The sequence below is a fragment of the Rhinoderma darwinii genome, chromosome 4, assembly GCF_050947455.1.
Source record: "Rhinoderma darwinii isolate aRhiDar2 chromosome 4, aRhiDar2.hap1, whole genome shotgun sequence".
Classification (NCBI taxonomy): domain Eukaryota; kingdom Metazoa; phylum Chordata; class Amphibia; order Anura; family Rhinodermatidae; genus Rhinoderma; species Rhinoderma darwinii.
The window spans coordinates 356,153,180-356,173,609 of record NC_134690.1 but is presented as its reverse complement, the minus strand read 5'-3'; the positions used below and the strand labels follow the sequence as shown (position 1 = coordinate 356,173,609).

At 39.8% G+C, this 20,430-nt stretch overlaps 1 protein-coding gene across 2 annotated transcripts in view; it reads right to left on the bottom strand.

Annotated features, from left to right (window-relative positions):
• Positions 1 to 20,430, bottom strand: part of VRK2 (VRK serine/threonine kinase 2) — a 69,755-nt gene that overhangs the window by 38,101 nt on the left and 11,224 nt on the right. For both annotated transcript variants that reach the window (XM_075862988.1, XM_075862987.1), the window contains exons 5-8: positions 19,362 to 19,446; positions 15,577 to 15,688; positions 14,204 to 14,296; positions 9,536 to 9,668 (exon numbers count right to left, since the gene is read on the bottom strand). In XM_075862988.1, coding sequence (XP_075719103.1) covers positions 9,536 to 9,668; positions 14,204 to 14,296; positions 15,577 to 15,688; positions 19,362 to 19,446 — 423 coding nt within the window. The remainder of the gene's footprint in view (positions 1 to 9,535; positions 9,669 to 14,203; positions 14,297 to 15,576; positions 15,689 to 19,361; positions 19,447 to 20,430) is intronic.

The following is a 20,430-nucleotide window of genomic DNA, read 5'->3' as shown; positions in this document are numbered from 1 at the left end:
GGTGATATCCGCAATGCCTGAATTACCTGTCAAATATGCAAATGTTGCTGGAGATTCGTTGTGTACTTGCTGCGAATTTGCAGCGGAAACATTCTGCCACATCTGAACATGCCCTTTTAGTATCAGCGTTTTACCAGACAGTATCTGCAATCCCATTGAGGGACTACAGGCTGTCATAAGAGACCTACAGAGCAAATGCAGGGACTTTGAAGTAAAAATTATTTAATTTTTTAATAACATTATATGAAATAATTTAACTTTTTGCAATTCCTTATTATTTAAAGTCCCAATGTGGAGCTGTGCTTTCATTGCTCACTAATTATATCCTTAATTACAACATATTGGAAAAAAAAAACAAAAAAAAATAAGGGGCTTTAGAGTAGAAGTTTAGAAGTGATGGAAAAAAATGGCGGGTCTGACTTAGCGTTGTTTACACCACACCATACACATCATCAGGGCGAGAATTATGTTGAGTATTGCACACGCTGCATTGGATGAGAGATGATACATTTTTCCCTAAATGCCTTACTTTTCCAAAATTGTCTCAACAGAAAAACTAGCCTGGTTGCCTGAGGTAACCAATCGGCTCAGCTTAAAAGGGTTGTTCAGTTTAGAAAATCCATATTCATATACCCAGTTAGAGAACTCGGAGGTAAAAGAGGGGGGTCCTCGGTTCAGGGTACTCATGGCCAGAGTGGAGAGTAGTTACAAAGTGTCTCTCTCTCTGGAGGACCTATCCTGTCCTGTACTGTCCTGCATTACACAGACAACCCATTGATATGAATGGGCACAGTGTAATGCTTCATTTCCCCTTTGGTGGCACTGCAGAGAAATTAAGCACAATGCCAGGTTTCCCTACAGTAAAAAGTTGATCGCTGGAGATCCCAGCAGGCGGACACTTATTGTCAAGGTTCCCCTTTAACAAGTAGGGATTGACCAAAGCAGTGGATTGGTTGCTATGGGCAACAAGGCCAGTTTTTCTCTTTTCTCAAACAATGGGGCTGATTTTTCAAAATTGTGAAAGGATGAGATTCCACAGGGCGTTTTTGTAACTATTTTCATATGCTTCTTAATCACATTGTAAAAACGGTTTGCGTTTTACTGCGAATTGCTGTGTAGTTATTACAGGTGAAGCACATGGATTCAATGTACTACCTATTTCTATGACTGACATTATTATAATATAAGGGTTTTAGAAAATTGACTTTTGTTATTATATAATCAAACCTATATGTAAATAATGCATGAATATATTAACTGGTTCTGCAATACACAAATGTAAAAAAAATACACAAAATCCTTATAAAAAAATATGAAAACTAATTCAATATAAATATCACACTTTATTAAATACAAGAGCTAGTGGAGCTGTGCAATTATCTCACATGGTAAAGCCGAGATGTATTTTTTTTTCTTCTTATATGTGATATTAAAACTACTCCAGTTTTCTACACTGCTGGCAAATTACTAGGACCTTGTTCATTACATGGTCAATGGCCCTTTTAATAGAAAAAGCAATAATATGTAGCCGTTTACACCAACTAGGACACGAAGGAACAAAGCAACAGGCTATAAAGCAATTGAAACGGCCAAGGTGAAAAGCCTGAAGTGCCAAATCTCAATATACTTCACATAAAATAGGATTTCTGAGGTTTAAAACAGGTCGGCAGTCACAACAAAAATACAGTTTTGCAAGTCCGGCCATTAAAAAAAAAAATATCACTTATTTTCCTTCACATATAATATTTCAATTGACTTTTTTTGTCTTGCTGACAGAGCAACTGAGAAAGCGTTGCTGCATTGACCACATTGATTCCTAGCCATTCTGTCAACAGTAAAACTATATACAATATATTCCGAGCATTGACCTTCCATGCCATCACAGTCCACAGACTCTTCTTCCTCGGTTCCTGTGGCTGTCTGTTGCATTGAGACCGCAGCGTAATAAACAACTAAGGTTTAATTAATGGTAAATGAATACAAGACATAGGTTATGACTTTAACTAATTAGGGAATTGTTGAATTAAGTCTGCCTGGGAATGCAAGGCAGTACGATCAATATCCAATAAAAAGGACTATGTATGTAATTTAGCTGGAAATGTGTTTCCAATACCATCAAAGTGAGTTTAAGTAAGTAGAATATATGAAAGGCTAGAAGAACAGTTTAAAAATGCAATGCTTTAAAGATTCAAAGAGGGTCTCGCAGGAGGGAAAAATGGGAAAAAAAATACAAGTTTCAAACTTTTTTTGGGGGGGGATGGGCAAATTTTAGTCTTAGGGTATGTTCACACAGAGGATTTTGTAGGCAGAAAAAAAAATTTGTCTCAAAATGCCTGCACTTTCTTGCCGCCCTCTCGCGTTTTCACGGGCAAGAAAACGTTTTTTTCTACCTCCCATTGATTTCAATGGGAGGTCAGAGGCGGAACCGTGTCAAGAAAAAACATGCCAGGTTTTTTTCCCCCATGAGCGTCTAAAAGCCACTGCAGAGAAAAAAAACCTCCTCCCATTTTGGCCGTTTTTTGGTGCTCATTCCGACGCGTTTACGCATCAAAATCAGCGCCCAAAAACTCAATGTGAACTGGGCCTGATGCTTTTTTTTGGTCACCTTTTACTTTTATACCTAAGCAGCCTCTTCTTAACCGGTTGAGGACCGCACACTGTAAATATATTCTGCGGGTTTAATCTTGCTGCCCGAGTGATTGAGCAGCTGAATATCGGGTGCCTAGCAGTCAGAGACTGCCAGGGACCCCGAAGAAAAGACAGAAGTGGTTTTCACCACTTTTGTCTTCCCTGTACTCATGTAAACAGCACTCAATTAATCGCTGTGTATAGAATAGAGGAAGCAGTCTCTATTCAACCTCTATTGTACCCAGTGGTCATGTCACTAATCACATGATCGCTGGGACGCCGGTAATAGAAGACTGCTGCTGGGTCTAACTAGACCCAGCACAGCCCTATGTGCACACGATAACGTCAATTACGCCTGAAATTACGGAGCGGTTTTCAGGAGAAAACAGCTCCTGAATTTCAGACGTAATTGCATGTACTGGCGTTTTTCGCCACCTCTTTTTCGGACGTAATTTGGAGGGGTTCTTCATTGGAGTCAATGAAAAACAGCTCCAATTACGTCCCAAGAAGTATCCTGCACTTCTTTGACGAGGCTGTTATTTTACACGCCGTCTTTTGACAGCGACGTGTAAAATGACAGGTCGTCGGCACAGTACATCGTAAGAACCATTGAAAGTAATGGGCAGATGTTTGCCGACGTATTGGAGGAATTTTTTTCAGACGGAATTCGAGGCGTAAAACGCCTCCATTACGTCTGAAAATAGGTTGTGTGAACCCAGCCTAAAAGTGACAATAGTCACTATAACAGGACTGATTTGCCCTGTAACTAGGGCTTCTGTGCAGAGCCAGATACAGTGAAAAAGTATAGTGTAAAAAAACCAAACCACATATATATATTTTTTGGACCTTTCAGAGACAGGCCATCATATTAAAAAAAACAAACAAAAATAAATTTAATTAAATTAAAGTTACACATAAAATATATATCTCTCCAAAAAAATGCTTCCCCCACCATTCATTGTCGCAACGCTAGCCCCGACCCAATTAACCTAAAATAGATATGTAATATATAAAAAAAATTCAGTAGACAGTGACGTCTTTTTTTAGGGTAACACTAGATTAGATTTTTTTAAACTAGAAGGTTAAAAAATGCGAAAAAAAAAAAAACACGCAGCAAAAAGCTAAATCATGTGTATGAAAATGATAAGAAAAGAAAAATAATCATGAAATAATCCCGAAAAAACATCACAAAAATCAAAGTCGCTAGCCCAACAAATACACGTGCTTAATATGGCTAAGGCTGCGGGATTTCCGTCGAGTTAACCCCTCAGCGGAAAAGCAAACGGAAACCCCAGCTTCCGTTTCCCTCACCATTAAACACAATAGTGACGGAAACTTTGCTAATGGTTTCCGTCTGTCACCGTTGTGACAGGGTTCTGTCATTTTGACTGAATCAATAGCGCAGTCGAGAGCCGAGCAAAAACAAAGTGTCACAGCGCTCACCTGAGCGCTACTGCTGCTGCGTTCTAGCGATTGGTGGAGGTCTCAGTGCTCGGACGCCCACAGATCAAAAGTTTTTGAAAGTATAGGTGCACTTTAAGTCAAAATGCCTTCCCTATACAAACTTCCTGCATTTGTAGATCATTAGTCAGAATTCATCAGCATCCTTAACCCAAGGCGACTTTTCAGTACACGGCCCTAGCCCTGTATCTAATACCTTGGCCATGGCAGCTTGACTAGTTGGCATCCCCTTCTGTCCCCCTGCCTCGCACATACCCTTCCAGCACCCCCTAGGTACACCGCTGGTTATGGTCATAGGATAGGTCATTACACTTTATCAACTTACAGATAAGAAATATTTCTAAGGTAGAACATGTCCGTAATATAGCATAAGATAAAGCCTGCCACAGTCTGTGTGTCCTAGTGCAAAAAAAAAATAAAAAAATCGGCATAGCCAGTTATGGGCCCCATGTTACAGATTCGCAGATGCGAATTACGGCAGTGTGCATGCTGCCTAGTTGAAATTTATTTTTTTAATAAATGGTAAAAAAAAACAAAAAAAAAACAAAACACTTTTGCACAGGTGTTAATCTTCAGATATGTAAGGTCCCATTTTTGTATATTAGTATATCTAGTATAGACTAGAGGAGAAATGCATTTATATATAGATGCTGCAAATACCTTGCAGTGTAAGGCTCTGTTCACATCTGCATTCTGGCTACATTATGCCAAGTCCCTGTTTCTGATTTAATCCTATTATAAGAGAGAGTTACTTTTAGGATCACACTGCGCTATTCTTGCTGTCAAAAACAACGGAAACCATGACAGGCCCTTTATAAGTCAATGAAGTTCTGTCGTGCCCTCCAACAGCAATGTGAACAGAGCCTAAAAGTAGCTTTCTTATAATTGGATTAAATAAGAAACTCAGGTATAAAAAAGGTACAACTAAACAGCTAATACTCAGTGTTGCTTCAGAGTTTTCTGCTTTGAACAATCGCTATTTGTTTGAAGGGTCCCCAACGTGTATTTGACGATCAGGGTGCTGGGACACGCAACAATCAGCTATAGTCTTAAGGGGAATCCAGAAGCAAGTGTTCCGTAACCCTGCAGCGCCACCGCAGGAGAATCAAAGCATTGCATAGACTCCTTTGAAATCAATGAGCTTACCGTGTCCTCCAGAGCAAGATATGCCCTTTGTAGCTGCCCTCTGCTGTGGCTAATAGGTCAGAGTCCCCCTCTATTAACTCAGAATTCCCTAATAGGGTCCCTTAAAATAGGCTTTACCAACCCGACAACCCCTTAAATCCTCCAGGGTGACATGAAGCTCAATAAGCCCTGGTTTTGGGTGTAAATTAAGGGAACATACTATTAAAATATACTAATATAATAAAAGATGACATCTAGTTTGTTTACTTCCTTTCAATCTTCCCCTTTGTGATTTTATAAAGTCTCAAAATGTTCTTAAAAAAAATATAACAATTCTGTAATTTCTTCTGTATTAATATTTCCCAGAAATGCCAAGGTATAGAATTTAACCATGTAGCTTCATCAAAATGAAATCAAGATTATTTAATGCTTCAGGGCCACTTCAGGTATTTTTATTATTTTTTAAGAAATAACACCATGGGAGGCGTAAAAAAAAAAAAAAAAAAGAACGAACAAAGAAATGATGGAGAAAATACTGAAATCTGACAAAGTTAAAATACCAAACAAGCGGCGCAGAATATTTGATCGACTGAACTAGACTGTTAGGGTCAGTTTATTGTCGCTGGTCAAACAAAAGGCTAAGGTTACACTAGGCCAAAACTAAGGTTTGCGGTTTCGCTGCCATTATGAAAATAAAATTCACAATAAACAGCAGGAGAGCCTGAAGAAAAAGAGGAGACTGGATCATGCCTGCTCTTCGGTGTGTGAATACTGAGAGATAACTACATTTTAAAATACTATATGCAGATGTAGCAGAGCTGAATTAGTTGTTTATCTGTTTCTATTATGCACCATGATAGCTGACTAAATTACAATCACTCAATGGATTTATGTAGAGTCCTATGCAAATCCATAGAAGAAAAGTACCAAATGACAAACACAACTCTGCTGCATAGACCAGCTCTGTTACATCTCCATGTTCTGCTCAGACGTATGCAAACCGGGGATGTCCGCTCTAATGATTAACATGAAGCTGCTTTAAAGATTATAGTATTATTTATACAGTACCAACATATATTACAATTTTATTAGATAATTCCATAGATCTCACAAACCCTGAATATAATGATATCCTTGTGTGAATTGAACTTTATAATTTATCGTAGGGCTCATGCACATGACTGTTTTCTTTAGTATCCTATAGTTTTGTTTTTTTGTGGATAGCATACTGAACCATTTATTTATATTGGGGCCAAGCACACATCCGTTTTTTTGTGTATCGGTACGTCCGTTCCGCAAAACTGTAGACCATGACCTATTCTTGTCCGTATCTGCAGTGCACTTCACCCATTCTAGTTTATGGATCCGGAAAAAAAAAACAGACAGCACGCAGGAGCCACTAGGATCCACGTTTTGCAGTCCGCAAAACAGACCGGTCGTATGTATGATGCCTTATTAGGGGAAAGTGGCATCTTCCTTACTGTCCATTCAGATTAATGGGACTGCTTCAGACATTTCTGCACAAAATACTATACCTATGTGGAGAACAACCAAAATCTGCTGCGTGTGACTATATCCTAAATGGTCAAAAACCTCCTAAGTCCCCCAAAAATCTAAAATCTTGAATGGATTGTCCAAGATTAGAAAAACATGGCTGCTTTCGTCCAAAAAAAGTCCACAGGTTGTGTGTGCTATTGCTGCTCAGCTCTAATGAAATGAATGGGACTGATCTGCAATACCACACACAACCCGTGGACAGGTGTGGCGCTTTTTTTGTAAGAAAGCAGCCTATTTTTTCCAATATTGGACAGCCCCTTTAAGTTCAGAGAACTGCAGTAAATAAATAATTGACAGGTGGAAAGTGATTGTGCCTGCAGTTTCTATAGGTGTCTGTGAGACTACATGCCGTGCGAGGGGGGCAATAGCAAGATTTGGTAGCTCAAACACTAAGCTATGTAACATTCTTGTCGTTTTTAGTACTTCTATAAAATATACCACTTCATCTGCTAAGTTCTACAGCTCTAGAAGTGGGTTTTATGGCACCCTCGAATCATAAAATCAAAATTTATATTTCACACACACAGTACATGAAATTGGGTTATAACATGCACCCTTCTATTATACTGGTATCGCATGCTTATATTGGGTGTGCATGTTGATGAGAGGTATTCAGGTTTTTATGAGCCAGTATAATAAGTAGTCAGGCAGAGATGTACCTTGAAGATCTTTATGAAAAATCTGTACCAGCGCCCCCCAACTGTCCCATGCAATTACTACACACTGTATAGGATCTAGTCGTATGTCATAAACGTGTAGTATTCATTTGTATAGTAAGACATCTGTCTAGAATTACTACCTTCTTGTACAATTATCAGGATCTGTCATCACTTCTCTGCACTGTGATTTATACTACTGCTGTACATCTATGTAGCTAAGGGACCTAGGACCCTCTGAGACACCGGGGCCCAGGTGTGACTGTAACCTCTGCACTCTACTTTAATTAAGATATACAGTAGACTACACAGATGCTAGATTTTATATTACCTGACCATAAAGCGAATTCTAATCAAATGTGAAGCTTATCTTAAAGGAATACGGATGTAGCCATCTTTATCTGGACTGCAGGGTGATATCACAACAAAAGCCACTGAAAAGTCAAGTTAAAGAGGCTCTGTCACCAGTTTATCAAATCCCTATCTCCTATTGAATGTGATCGGCGCTGCAATGTAGATAACAGCAAAGTTTTTTTGTTTTTTTTTTTAAACGATCATTTTTTCCCAAGTTATGAGCAATTTTATATTTATGCAAATGAGCTTTTCAATGGACAACTGGGCGTGTATTGTGTTTTTACCAACTGGGCGTTGTGAATAGAAGTGTATGATGCTGACAAATCAGGGTCATACACTTCTCATCGTTCCCACCCAGCGTGACATCACCCACAGGTCCTTCAACCTTGGCGTCGGACAGAGAAGATACATCGGCTCCAGGCGTCCGACAGGGTTATATGCTCGCTCTAGGGAGTTTACTATGCTTACCTGCACACAGTGATGCTGCTGCAGATTCAACTGTACTCTCTCGGACGCCTGGAGCCGATGTGTCTTCTCTCTTCCGACGCCAGGGTTGAAGGACTTGTGGGTGACATCATCGTTCCCACCCAGCTTCTTTCACTGCAGACACACAGCGTGACGTCACCCACAGGTCCTTCAACCTTGGCGTCGGAAGAGAGAAGACACATCGGCTCCAGGCGTCCGAGAGAGTACAGTTGAATCTGCAGCAGCATCACCGTGTGCAGGTAAGCATAGTAAACTCCCTAGAGACGAGCATATTACCCTCTCGGACGGCTGGAGCCCATGTATCTTCTCTGTCCGACGCCAAGGTTGAAGGACATGTGGGTGACGTCACGCTGTGTGTCTGCAGTGAAAGAAGCTGGGTGGGAATGATGAGAAGTGTATGACCCTGATTTGTCAGCATCATACACTTCTATTCACAACGCCCAGTTGGTAAAAACACAATACACGCCCAGTTGGTAAAACGAGAAAACACGCCCAGTTGTCCATTGAAAAGCTCATTTGCATAAATATAAAATTGGCAATAACTTGGGCGAAAATGATCGTTTTAAAAAAAAAAAAATACTTTGCGGTTATCTCCATTGCAGCGCCGATCACATTCAATAGGAGATAGGGATTTGATAATCTGGTGACAGAGCCTCTTTAAAGTTGACACTGTATTTAATGTGTTAAAAGTAAAGATAGTGATGGCTACATCTGTACAAACAAAGGGAAAAAAAAAAAAAATCAGACCATTACAAACTTGAACTTTGTGTACTTGATAATGTGTATTTGCACTTATACACATACTAATATATATATATATATATATATATTTATTAGGTCCAAGAGCGGTGTCACCTGTTCAGTCTCATGTACAGGTATAATGCTTAGTGTAGGGACCCGTCCGTATGAGGTGGGTTCACAAAATTTGGTCAAAATGTATGCCAAGAACCTGACATTTACATGAAATGTAGCCGTAAGGAAATGTAAAACTATTTAAATCTTCAATATTTGATTATATCGTCGCGCTCGCAGAGTGCTGCTGCATTTTTGAGTTTCTTGCTTTTGCATTGCAGATTTGGACCTGCCCATTCACTTTGGTGTTCACGTCAAAGTTAAATCATATGATAAAATAAAGCAGATCGACAATACACCAAAGACTAAGTTACGTGTGGCAGAATGCAACTGTAAAAGATCCCTGTTCACTTTACACATTATATATTCTTTTAATTAAACTACTTATACAGTAATAATAATAAAAAGGAACATACCAACCCCCTTGTGAGCATCTCTGCTGGTAAACTCAATTGTCCCATTGTGGCATTTTCTTGGGTCTTCTTTATAGTCTTTGTGTTTCCCATTGGGGCAGTATCTGTAAGAAAGTCCATAATCTGCAAGATAAACCTGGAAGACGAGAACAGATAAATGAATAATGCTTTTGTCCTTTGAAAGTATAACCTTTATAATTAAGCCTTAAGAAACTTACAGGTTAAGGACAAGCTTTGATCTACATTTTATTAAACCAAATGGTGCCTTAAGATAAAATATGCACATCTGGGGGCTATAACAGTTACCCTTCCACTTTAAATCCTTCCCATCATAGTCATATCTTGTTTCTGAATTTAGCCATTTTTCAGTTTTTTTCTCGTCTTTATCTCCCAAGTTTTCATCTCTCCAGGTGGGTATCTACACATCATAAACCGCAATGTGTCTTTTATGTGTCCTCTCAGTTTATATCTTAGAAACTCTCGCATTTCACTAAGATACTTTATCCGATTAGAAGGTTTTGTCTAATTGTGTAAAGGTTTGTAAAGTTTGTCATTTTCAACACACAAAGCAGCACAGATATAGAGTGTGAGGTAATAAAATAATACTATAAAAGGCAGACAAAATATAATAAATGATCTTTTACCAGATTCATTTCCATAGGACCTCTTTTTTTTGTTAATGTTATCTTTTCAACTTACTTTTTTAGCAGACAGGAAGGAAAAAAACCAAAACATACAACCTCCTTAAACTTTAAGTTAAACTTTTGAGGAACCCTTACAAGTTAAAGTGGTTTTCCAAGCTGGACAGTCCCTTTCCATGTGATCTATTACAGCATATGGCCGTCATAAGGTGGGGGGGGTCCCCTGCTCAGAAACATTTTAGTAGCTATAGCAAAAAGACGTAGCAAAGAATTGCTCCTCCTCTGTAGACAACCCCTTTAATATTGAAGAAGCGTCAGCGATCAGCAGATTGCTAGGAGTACCAGGAGCCGTACCTGTGGCAATCAGCTGATTTTGCCAAGGAGAAACCTTCTCTGTCCACACATTTCTCCTGCAGTGGAGAAAGTATTACATGGACATGTGTCCGCCAGAATGGGATCCGCTCTAACCGAGCAGTTTTAGGTTCTGGCTCATAGAAAGGGATTCCGAGCAGGGAAGCCCGACTCTATGGCGTTCATATGTCCCAAAAGAGCATATGGACAGGGATTGTCTTCATGAGACATCCCTTTTAAAAAGGATATGTTTGAAAATGAGAAAAAAAAATATCGACACAAAATTATCAGTAAAGGAGTTACAGGCCGCCCATAACAAGTGATTCTGTGAACACGTGTGTTTGGGCAGTTTAGTGTTGTCCATCCACACAAAGGTCTTCTTCCCAGTTGTGACTTCACCCTATCAGAATGTGGACATGGATGGTAATGAAGAGATGGATCCATAAACTTAGCCTCATGTAGAAAAAGTCGATCAGACAAAAAGGTGATCAGTTGTCAGTTACCTATTAGTTTTCCCCATGACAATGTTATGGCATATTGCTAGGATATGTGATAAGTTAAAGATCAGCCGAGTTCATCCCTCTGTGTCACACAGTACTCCATTGCTCCTTCGAAGTGTTTTTTTTTTCCTGCACAACAGGAAATTTGCTGTGCAGGAAACTGGAAGACTTAATCCACTTAACTGGACACTAACTTTTCAAATAAATTATGCTAATCTAATAGTATTCCTGATATATATCACTTTTGTCATTTACATAATGTTAAAATTTCGTTGTTTTATCAATGCAAATTCTGTGTGAAGTTACTGCCACTAGGTGTCTCCCTTCTTGTAATCTGCTGTCCACCCAGTTATCAAGCAAAATCTGCTCCTAGTTACAGACAGACTGCGGTAAGTGGGGGTGTCTCTCTTCACTGCCTGCCAGTACAAGTTTATGGATAGGGGAGGGGGAAGCAGGAGGAGGGAGCAGGAAGAGAAAGAGACACAGACACACTGTCCATACAAGTCTATGGAGAGGGGAGCAAAAAGCAGAGTGAAAAATACACATACACACACATAGACGTGCTGCAGCTGCTGGTAAGTTATATCTCATCCCAATGCTGGATTCTCAGCTACACTGCTTATTACTGCTGTATAATCTCCTCCATGCCGCTGTGGCTTCTATAGATATATCATAGATAGAGATAGGAGAGAAGGATTCTCCTCTTCTATGTCTGCAGTGTATAGAAGACATTATATCAGTTAGGCTCCACCCACTAGCTTAGGGAAAACTGAAAATTAGAGAGATCGCGCCTGCAGAGGGGAAAACTGCTAAATAATGCAGAATACAAGTCATATAACGGCCAGAAATAGTGTTATTCCTGATGTACACACGTATGACATCTTATTCTGAAATGCCACCTGAAAAGTTAGTTACACGATTAGTGAAAAGGGCTGTATTGTAGTTTCCCTGCACAGCGAGTGGAAGGCAGCACTACACTACTCCTAATCCTGCATTCTGAGGATCGGTGGGGTCCCGACAGCTAGACACTGACCAATGAGGGGTGGTGGTAACTTTAGTCGGTAACAACTGAGCAAAGGGATAAGTTAATCTTTTTTTTTCTTCATATTTTTAAAACAAGCTACAGGGGCTTTTACATAGTACTTATTGAAGTTCTCCCTTAAATACATTTTAGTTTAGACCAAGCATCATCCCCAGTGCAATATTTCTATAGACCTCTGTGTAGACTTCGTACACTGCTGCAGAATACATTGGAATTTTTATAACGTTACTATAAAAGATAATTTAACATTTCAGCTCTCAAAGAAAAAAACATGCATCACTGTTTATGAGGTTAATCAGTGTTTACTACATACAATGTCCTCAAATTATTCTACAGAAAAACCTACCTGTTTTTAAATAATACACTATTTACTGCTGGGTGTGCTGCTGGCTGCACAATAGAAAAAAATGTGAAAAAGGAGTCAAAAACGATAAAGCCAATAAAAAAAGCCAATGTTTTCATTCCAATTCAAATCTCCATAGCAGCTGCATATTCAAAGCAGCTCATTTTATTTGCTAAAATATGTTAAAACATGTTAAAATAGCAATGCATGGTTTTCCTGCTTGAAAATAAATCATCCCCCATTGTAAGCAAACCCATGGCTTTATACACTGCAACATGTTTTATGGAGAGTCATATTTGTTAATCTATGCTAATCTGCATAACACTTTCAGCCACTGAAAGAATACGGGGAAAGAATCTAGCGCCTGTAAACTTGGGAAGTAACACTTCAGCTAAAAATAGACAAGTATATCACACCGAATAAGGGTATGTTCACACGCTGAGAGGCAGTTACGTGTGAAAAGACAGACTGTTAACAGCTGCCTCGTTTCACACGTAAAAGCTCCTCCTCGTAATTTACGAGGCGTCTGAGACGCTTGTAAACCTTGAGCCGTGCTTCATTGATTTCAATGAAGAACGGCTCAAATTACGTGGCAAAGAAGTGCCCTGCACTTCTTTGCCGAGGCAGTAAATTTACGGGTCGTCGTTTGACAGCTGTCAAACGACGACTCGTAAATAACAGGTCGTCTGCACAGTACGTCGGCAAACCCATTCAAATGAATGGGCAGATGTTTGCCGACGTATTGTAGCCATATTTTCAGACGTAAAACGAGGCATAATACGCCTCGTATACGTCTGAAATTTGGCCGTGTGAACATACCCTGAAGCCTAGAAATGGATGAGCACAGAAAACGGAGGAGTCAGCCTAAAAATTTAGGAACTTCAGAAATACCTTATGCCACTTCTATATGTCAGTGCAGGGATTTTTTAAAGTTATTTTTTTAAAGGGAACCTGCCTGCAGTTTTGATGCGTTAAAACTGCTGGCAGCAGTGTAGAGGAGGGGATGGATACTTTATACATACTTTTTTCTCGGTCATGCAAGTTGCATGACTGACAAACTGACCTTTGATTCCCCCAGCGCGGCGGTCGCAAGTACCACTTTCTGCTCTGAGTGATGACTCTAGCGGCCAATCAGAAGACCGCTAGAGCCGTCACTCAGAGCAGAGGGGCTTGTGGCATGCAGCGCAGGAGCCTTTATTGCTCTGGCTCCTTGCCTGCCACGTAGATACACAAGTTATATATTTACTATGTATTATGGTTTACTTTCATTCATGCATTAAATTTTTTTGTGCTAAATTAGCATTTTGATTTATTTACTATATTGGTCTTGTATGCACTTTATATTTCAAATGCGGTATTTATTTGGTGTTTTTAAGGCCCTGACCATTAGCGCTTTTAGAGCACGTAGATTTCATAGATGGGGTCCCCTTGACCTCAACCTGAGCAGCTCTGCTTTATAGCAAAGTAGCATAAACTAAGCACACTACCCGCCGCCAGCCCTGGTGCTAATAAAGGGAACATCTCTGACATAAAAATCTAGGAGTCAAGACAGAGGACAGAACCCAGCAGGAGGCCGACAATAGCGTCAAACAAGATGGCAGAGAGGTAGATTAGAAGTGGAGAATGTCAGCAAGCATGAGCAGAGGCGTCCCATAAAGTAAACGCTCAGCATGTAGTCCACGTCTTAGATATAATGGGGCAGATTTATCAATGTATCGGTGTGCCAGTATTACTAGATCTCCCCCAATATGCTTTCCAAATAGTAACTACTGAGAACAAACTGAACACTGTTACCTTATTGGGATCCAGAGTGTGAAGTAGAATATTTGCTGCTTTAATATCACCATGTACATACTCATGTTCATGTATGTATTCTAATAAATCCAGCTGTAATAAAAATAAACAAATGTGTAAATAAAATGTAAAAAATACTATATTATTACAGTATGTGGCATTGGATTTGTGCAATTGTTCAGATGTGCACGTTTCTCTGCCAAATTCATTAAAGGGGTTATCCAACGAAAAAAAAAATAACAAATAATATATATATATATATATATCATGTTATTCTGATGGGCTCAGATAGTCTCCAAGGGTGTGGAAGGTGAAACATATTGCCTTCCACGTCATTCCCCTCTGTGAGCCCTAGCGACCATTCATCAGACCTTTCCAAAAAAAGATAAGCCCTGTTTCTGCTCCACAACTTATTGGAACTTACAGGGCATTGGGTTTAATAGTGCCCACTAGTTTAGCTTAGATAATGCAATGTACAGATGCCCTAGTAAAAAATGAGCATGCCCTAGTGACAGGTTCTCAATCAAGTAATTTTTTTAAATGTTTTCAGCCCTCCTTCTGATCCCAACATATGTAGAAGAATAGAAGTTTTTATTTTGGGAGAATGATAATTTTTGTCTGCTCTGTTTGAAGTATTACATAAAAAAATATCTGTATGGGGCACCTATATACAGTAGGACTTTACTGAAATCGAATGCTGCGAGAGTAAACCATGATGGGACTGAACATAAAAGTTCTCCAAAATTATATTTTGCCACAATAGGGAATTTTACAAATTGGAGAACACGAATTCACTCAATTTTGGATAATTATTACTATAAGGCTTCGGCAACATTTAGGTCCAAGCAAGTGGGAGTAAAATTGCGGGATTACTACAACCACACGGTTTCCATAAGGGAGATAAGGTTGCCTGAAACTTTTATCCAGAGCTGAGAGATGCTAAAAAGAGGATCCTTCTTATTTGTGAATTACATGGACGGCGCATTGATTTCAAATGGGTCAAAAAAACTATTTGTAACAAAAGATGTTTGGGCTCTTTACCAAGGGTTGGACCACCTTTCTTCTGAGAGTTCGCAGGGATCCGTTTTCTAAACCCCCACTGATGTTATCTTGTCTCTCTGACATGCAAGAGGAGTATTAAATTCCCCTATAAAAGGGGTTGTCACACCACAACAACTAAAGCACCCATCCACAGCACTCCATTCCAACGCTCCATTCATACAGGGGACTCGAGACCCACGTTTCTCTTGATCAGTGGAGGTCCTAGTGTAGACACCCTCAGCGATCAAATACTTATCACCTATCCTGTAGATAAGTGATACGTTTTTGTGTTGGGACAACCCATTTAAGGCATACAAATATTCTTAACTTACCATACGTATGCCAATTTTCATTACGGTTGGTGCTGGCAATCTGCCACTGTTGTTATTCTGCAACTTCTGCAGATCCGTACCAAGTCGATCTACCACCATGAATCTGTAACTGCTAATAGTGATAAAAAAAAATAGTATGTTGGAAAATAAAAAAATCTGCATGCAATACATGTACTAACACCAAACATTTTATAATTCCAACATGACGTATACTCAACCCTCATAAATATAATGTATTTAGGAAGTTGCACACACACACACACACATATATATATATATATATATATATACACACACACACATATACACACACACACACACACACACACTAGTCCTTCTAAATGGATTAGAATATCAAAAACTTAATTTATTTCAGTAATTCAATTCAAAAAGTGAAACTCATATTATATAGATTTTTTACAAACAGAGTATTTCTTTTTGCAGCATTTTTTTTCTTTTAAGGTTGATGATTATGGTGAACAGTTAATGAAAACCCAAAATTTTGTGTCTCATAAAATTAGACTATTAAATAAGCCCAAATTCAAAAATTATTTTCAATACCGAAATGTAGGCCTACGAAAAAGTATGTACGGTATCAGCACTTAATACTTGGTCAGGGCTCCTTTTGCATGAATTACTGCATCAATGCGGCGTGGCATGGAGGTGATCAGCCTGTGACACTGCTGAGGTGTTATGGAAGCCCAGGTTGCTTTGATAGCGGCCTTCAGCTCTTCTGCATTGTTGGGTCTGGTGTCTCATCTTCCTCTTGACAATACCGCATAGATTGTCTATGGGGTTTAGGTCAGGAGAGATTTCTGGCCAATCAAGCACAGTGTTACTGTGGTTATTACACCAGGTGTTGGTACATTTGGCAGTGTGGGCAGGTGCCAAGTCCTGCTGGAAAATGAAATCAGCATCTCCATAAAGCTTGTCAGCAGGGGGAAGCATGAAGTGTTCTAAAATTTCCTGGTAAACCACTGTGTTGACTCTGGACTAAATATGCACCGCCGGGAGCAGTTAAAGCTCCGGTAGCTGAGAAATTGGAGCAGCGCTGCTTGAGCAGGCGGATCGAAAGCCACCAGTTTAACCCCTTAGATACGGCACTCAATAGCAAGCGCCGCATCAAAGTGATTTTGGAGGGAGGGGGCTCCCTCTCTCACCACACCGGCACCCTGCTTTGCGATCGCAGGGTGTCGGTGCTTTCTATGGCAGATGGGGACCTTAGAAAGGCCCCCAGGTCTGCCTCTAGTTAATGCGTGCTAGGTGGCCTAGCACATGCCTGTCAGTTTTACCCTAAAAGCAAAATCGCATGATCGCATAGTGAAGTCCCCCCTTACAAAATGCTTTATTATGAAAAAAAGTAAAAAAGTTACACATTTGGTAACGACCCCAACTATAAAGCTACTGTTACTTAACCCACCCGGCGAACGCTGTAAAAAAAATAAAATAAAAAAACAAAGCCCTCATAGAACTGAATCGGAGGAAAATTAAAAAAAGTTGTGGATCTTCAAATATGGGAGACACAAAATCAAATAATTTTGAAAAAACAGTTTTTACTGTGTAAAAGTAGTAAAACATAAGAAAACTATATAAATTTGGTATCGTCGCACCAGTCATGACCCGATGAATAAAGTTCTTATGTTATTTAGACCACATGGTAAACGGTGTAAATTAAAGATGCAAAAAAAAATAAAAAATTGGCGAAATTGCTGGGTTTTTTCTATTATCCCCCAAAAAAGTTAATAAAAGTTCATCAATAAATTATATGTACCCCAAAACGCTGTTATTAAAAAATACAACTTGCCCAAAAACAATACCTTATACAGCTATGTTGGCGCAAAAATAAAAAAAAGTTATAGCTCTTTGAATGTGACGATCGAAAAACTTAAAAAATAGCTTGGTCATTCAGGTTTAAAATAGGCTGGTCATTAAGTGGTTAAGTGCAGCTTTTTTGTTCAGTTTGACCCATTATTTAGTCTATAAGAATATGCTTGATCATTCTTAGGGTATGGGCCCATGTAGCGCCATCCGCTTGCGGCCGAAACCAAACACACTTGCAGTGGCCAATGGCTGCAAGATTTTGCCGGGTATTACCCCCAAAATCGTGCGGCCATACGCCATTGCATGTGGCCGTAGTTTTGGTCACATGTGGACGCAACTACGTGGAAACATACAATTAGATATTGAAACCAATTTTATGGATGTCTTGCTGTCATGACGTTGGTTGCGGCGCTCGAGGGCGATTTGAACATGGCGGTATCAGACCGCAGCTCTTCATGGCAAATGCGTCGCTGCACCAACTCATCATCCGCTATATATATAATTAGCCTCCTGACGAAGCCATAGGCAAAATGCAAGTCGAGGCGTGCTATTATGTACATTTTCCATCCTCTCTAGAACTCTCCCACCATGGCAAACGGTATGTTGTCTCTATTCTTACTTCTCATTTATATACATTTGGTATCTTCCTCTTCACTTGTGCATGGCTCATGTAACATCCATTTACCTATCCTTTATACACTTATGACCTGGCATGACAGACCAGGTGCATGCTCTTTTTGTCTGCCCCCTTTTATTTTGGCACATTACCCTCCTTTAGGTAGATTTTATCATTTCATATAATTCATCTGATGTACAGATATGTATATAGTCACTGCCCTTGTAATGAATGTTGAGACGTACTGTTAAAAACAACTGGACGGATACAACCGTTATATGTAAACCAGCCCTAAACAGGGGAGTTCGCGTGACAAAATGGTTCGCTTTGTGCAGTAATAAGTTTCAGCCTAACCCATTAGTTTAGCTCTTAGGTCCCATACAGGGTGCTAGTCGTTTTTCTGACGGCTAGCACAATGACCCATTCATTTCAATGGGGCCATGCACACTTCAGTTTTTTTGACGGTCCCGTTGCTCCTTTCCGATCCAAAGTAGAGCATGTCCTAATTTGGTCCGAGATTCCGTGACCGTGAGGCCCATGCAACACAATGGGGCCGTCAAAAAAACTGAAGGCACACGGAAGGCATCCGTGTGCCGTCCGTGTGTGACGGAGCCGTTGCCTAGCAATGGCCTGGCGGGCAGAAAAACATAACAGAAATATTACACTAATCGGCAGCCACATGTCTCTATCAATCACTGATAGAGAAAAGAGGCTGCTGATTAAAAATAAAATAAAAATCAGTTCATACGTACCCGGTCGTTGTCTTGGTGACGAGTCCCTCTTCTTCCTCCAGTCCGACCTTCCTGTATGACACGGCAGCCTGGGATTGGCTGCAGAGGCCGCTGCAGCCTGTGATTGGCTGCAGAGGCGGTCACGTGGGATGAAGCGTCATCCCTGGAGGCCGGCCTTCTGACGTCATCCTGACGTGCGTGACCGCCACTACAGCCTGTGATTGGCTGCAGCGGTGACATGGATGAAACGTCATCGTTGGAGGCCGGACAGGAAGAAAGGAAGTATGAAATTATTATTAATTTTTTTTTATTACATTAAAATTGTATTTTCCGAGCGCCGAGCATGGTACTGTCCAGGGTGGTGAAAGAGTTACCGCCAATCAGTGCAGCCCATTAACTATTTCAGCACCCTGGACAGTACCATGCTCGGCGCTTGGAAACACGGAGTGCAGACGGGAGTGCACACGGCCGCTAAAACGGCCACACAGATCCGTCACAAACGGCCGTGAAAAATGTGTCGGAAGTGTGCACGAGGCCTTATAGGGCATCTTAGCGATTCCATTTAATCACAGTTCCATTACAAAAATTACATCTATATACCTTAGCAACATTCTCACCTTGAATTATAAGTAATTTCTCCAGTTCCCCAGTATCTAGGAATTCCTAAGTAGTCCAGGTTGTGACTATGAATCCATTTCTTAACTGAAATCAAACATTACAGAGTAATAAAAAAACAATACTATACTAAGAAAGCGATGACAATTTAAGCGTACCCCTCTCCCCATGTTGTTATAAGCTTGACAGTCAAACACGTTAGATAACAGTAATAAAAGCTGTATTATTAGGAGACCTGTTTTTTACGTTGTTTGGATTCAGATATTATTACAAGTTAGGTTTAGCTTAATTTTTTTTTATGGTGTCAGTCTCGGTATTAGTGCTGTCCTTTATTTATTATTCCTTTATCATTTATAATGTATTTAGAAAACTTTGAGTATATTAAATTGAGAAATGTATATAGCTTGGGGGTGAACAAATGACTGTAGACTTGTTATACAAATTTCCATAGACATAAAAAAAAGTTAGCCATCACTTTCTAGGTGCATTACTGTAGCTATCTGGCTCCTGTGCTTTGTCCAGCTCGGATATAGCACATCATGAGCAGAATATTACATTAATCAATAAACTTCCCACTTTATATGTGAATGAATAACGATGGATAGTGGATGCAAACTGCAGGGCCACCATCAGGGCTGTACAAGAGATTCTGCCTTGCCGGCCAAATTGGTCAGCGCCATGAGCCTCAGACAGCTGTGTATTACAAAAACTGTTCGGGCCAGTGCCGTTTCCTTTTATGTGCAATGAGCAGGCTCTGTATTTGAACAGAATTTACCATTCTTTATATGATATAAGATCTTTTTCACATAAGGTGAAACACCATAGGTTTCAGTGATTTAGTGCTGACAGGTCCTTCTAGCTAGGCTGCTGAGGCATTCATTAGCGCCCCCTATCTAGTCCAAGGTATAATAAATGTGTTTGTAACCTTTATTTATATAGTGTCAGAATAATTTTTTTTATTTTTTTTTTAAATGGAAGAAATCCTATATGTGGTCATAACAGCAAAGTAACTATATAAAAGTGGATGCATTTATAGCTTTTTAAGATGAGGAAGGTGGCCGGCCTAAAATG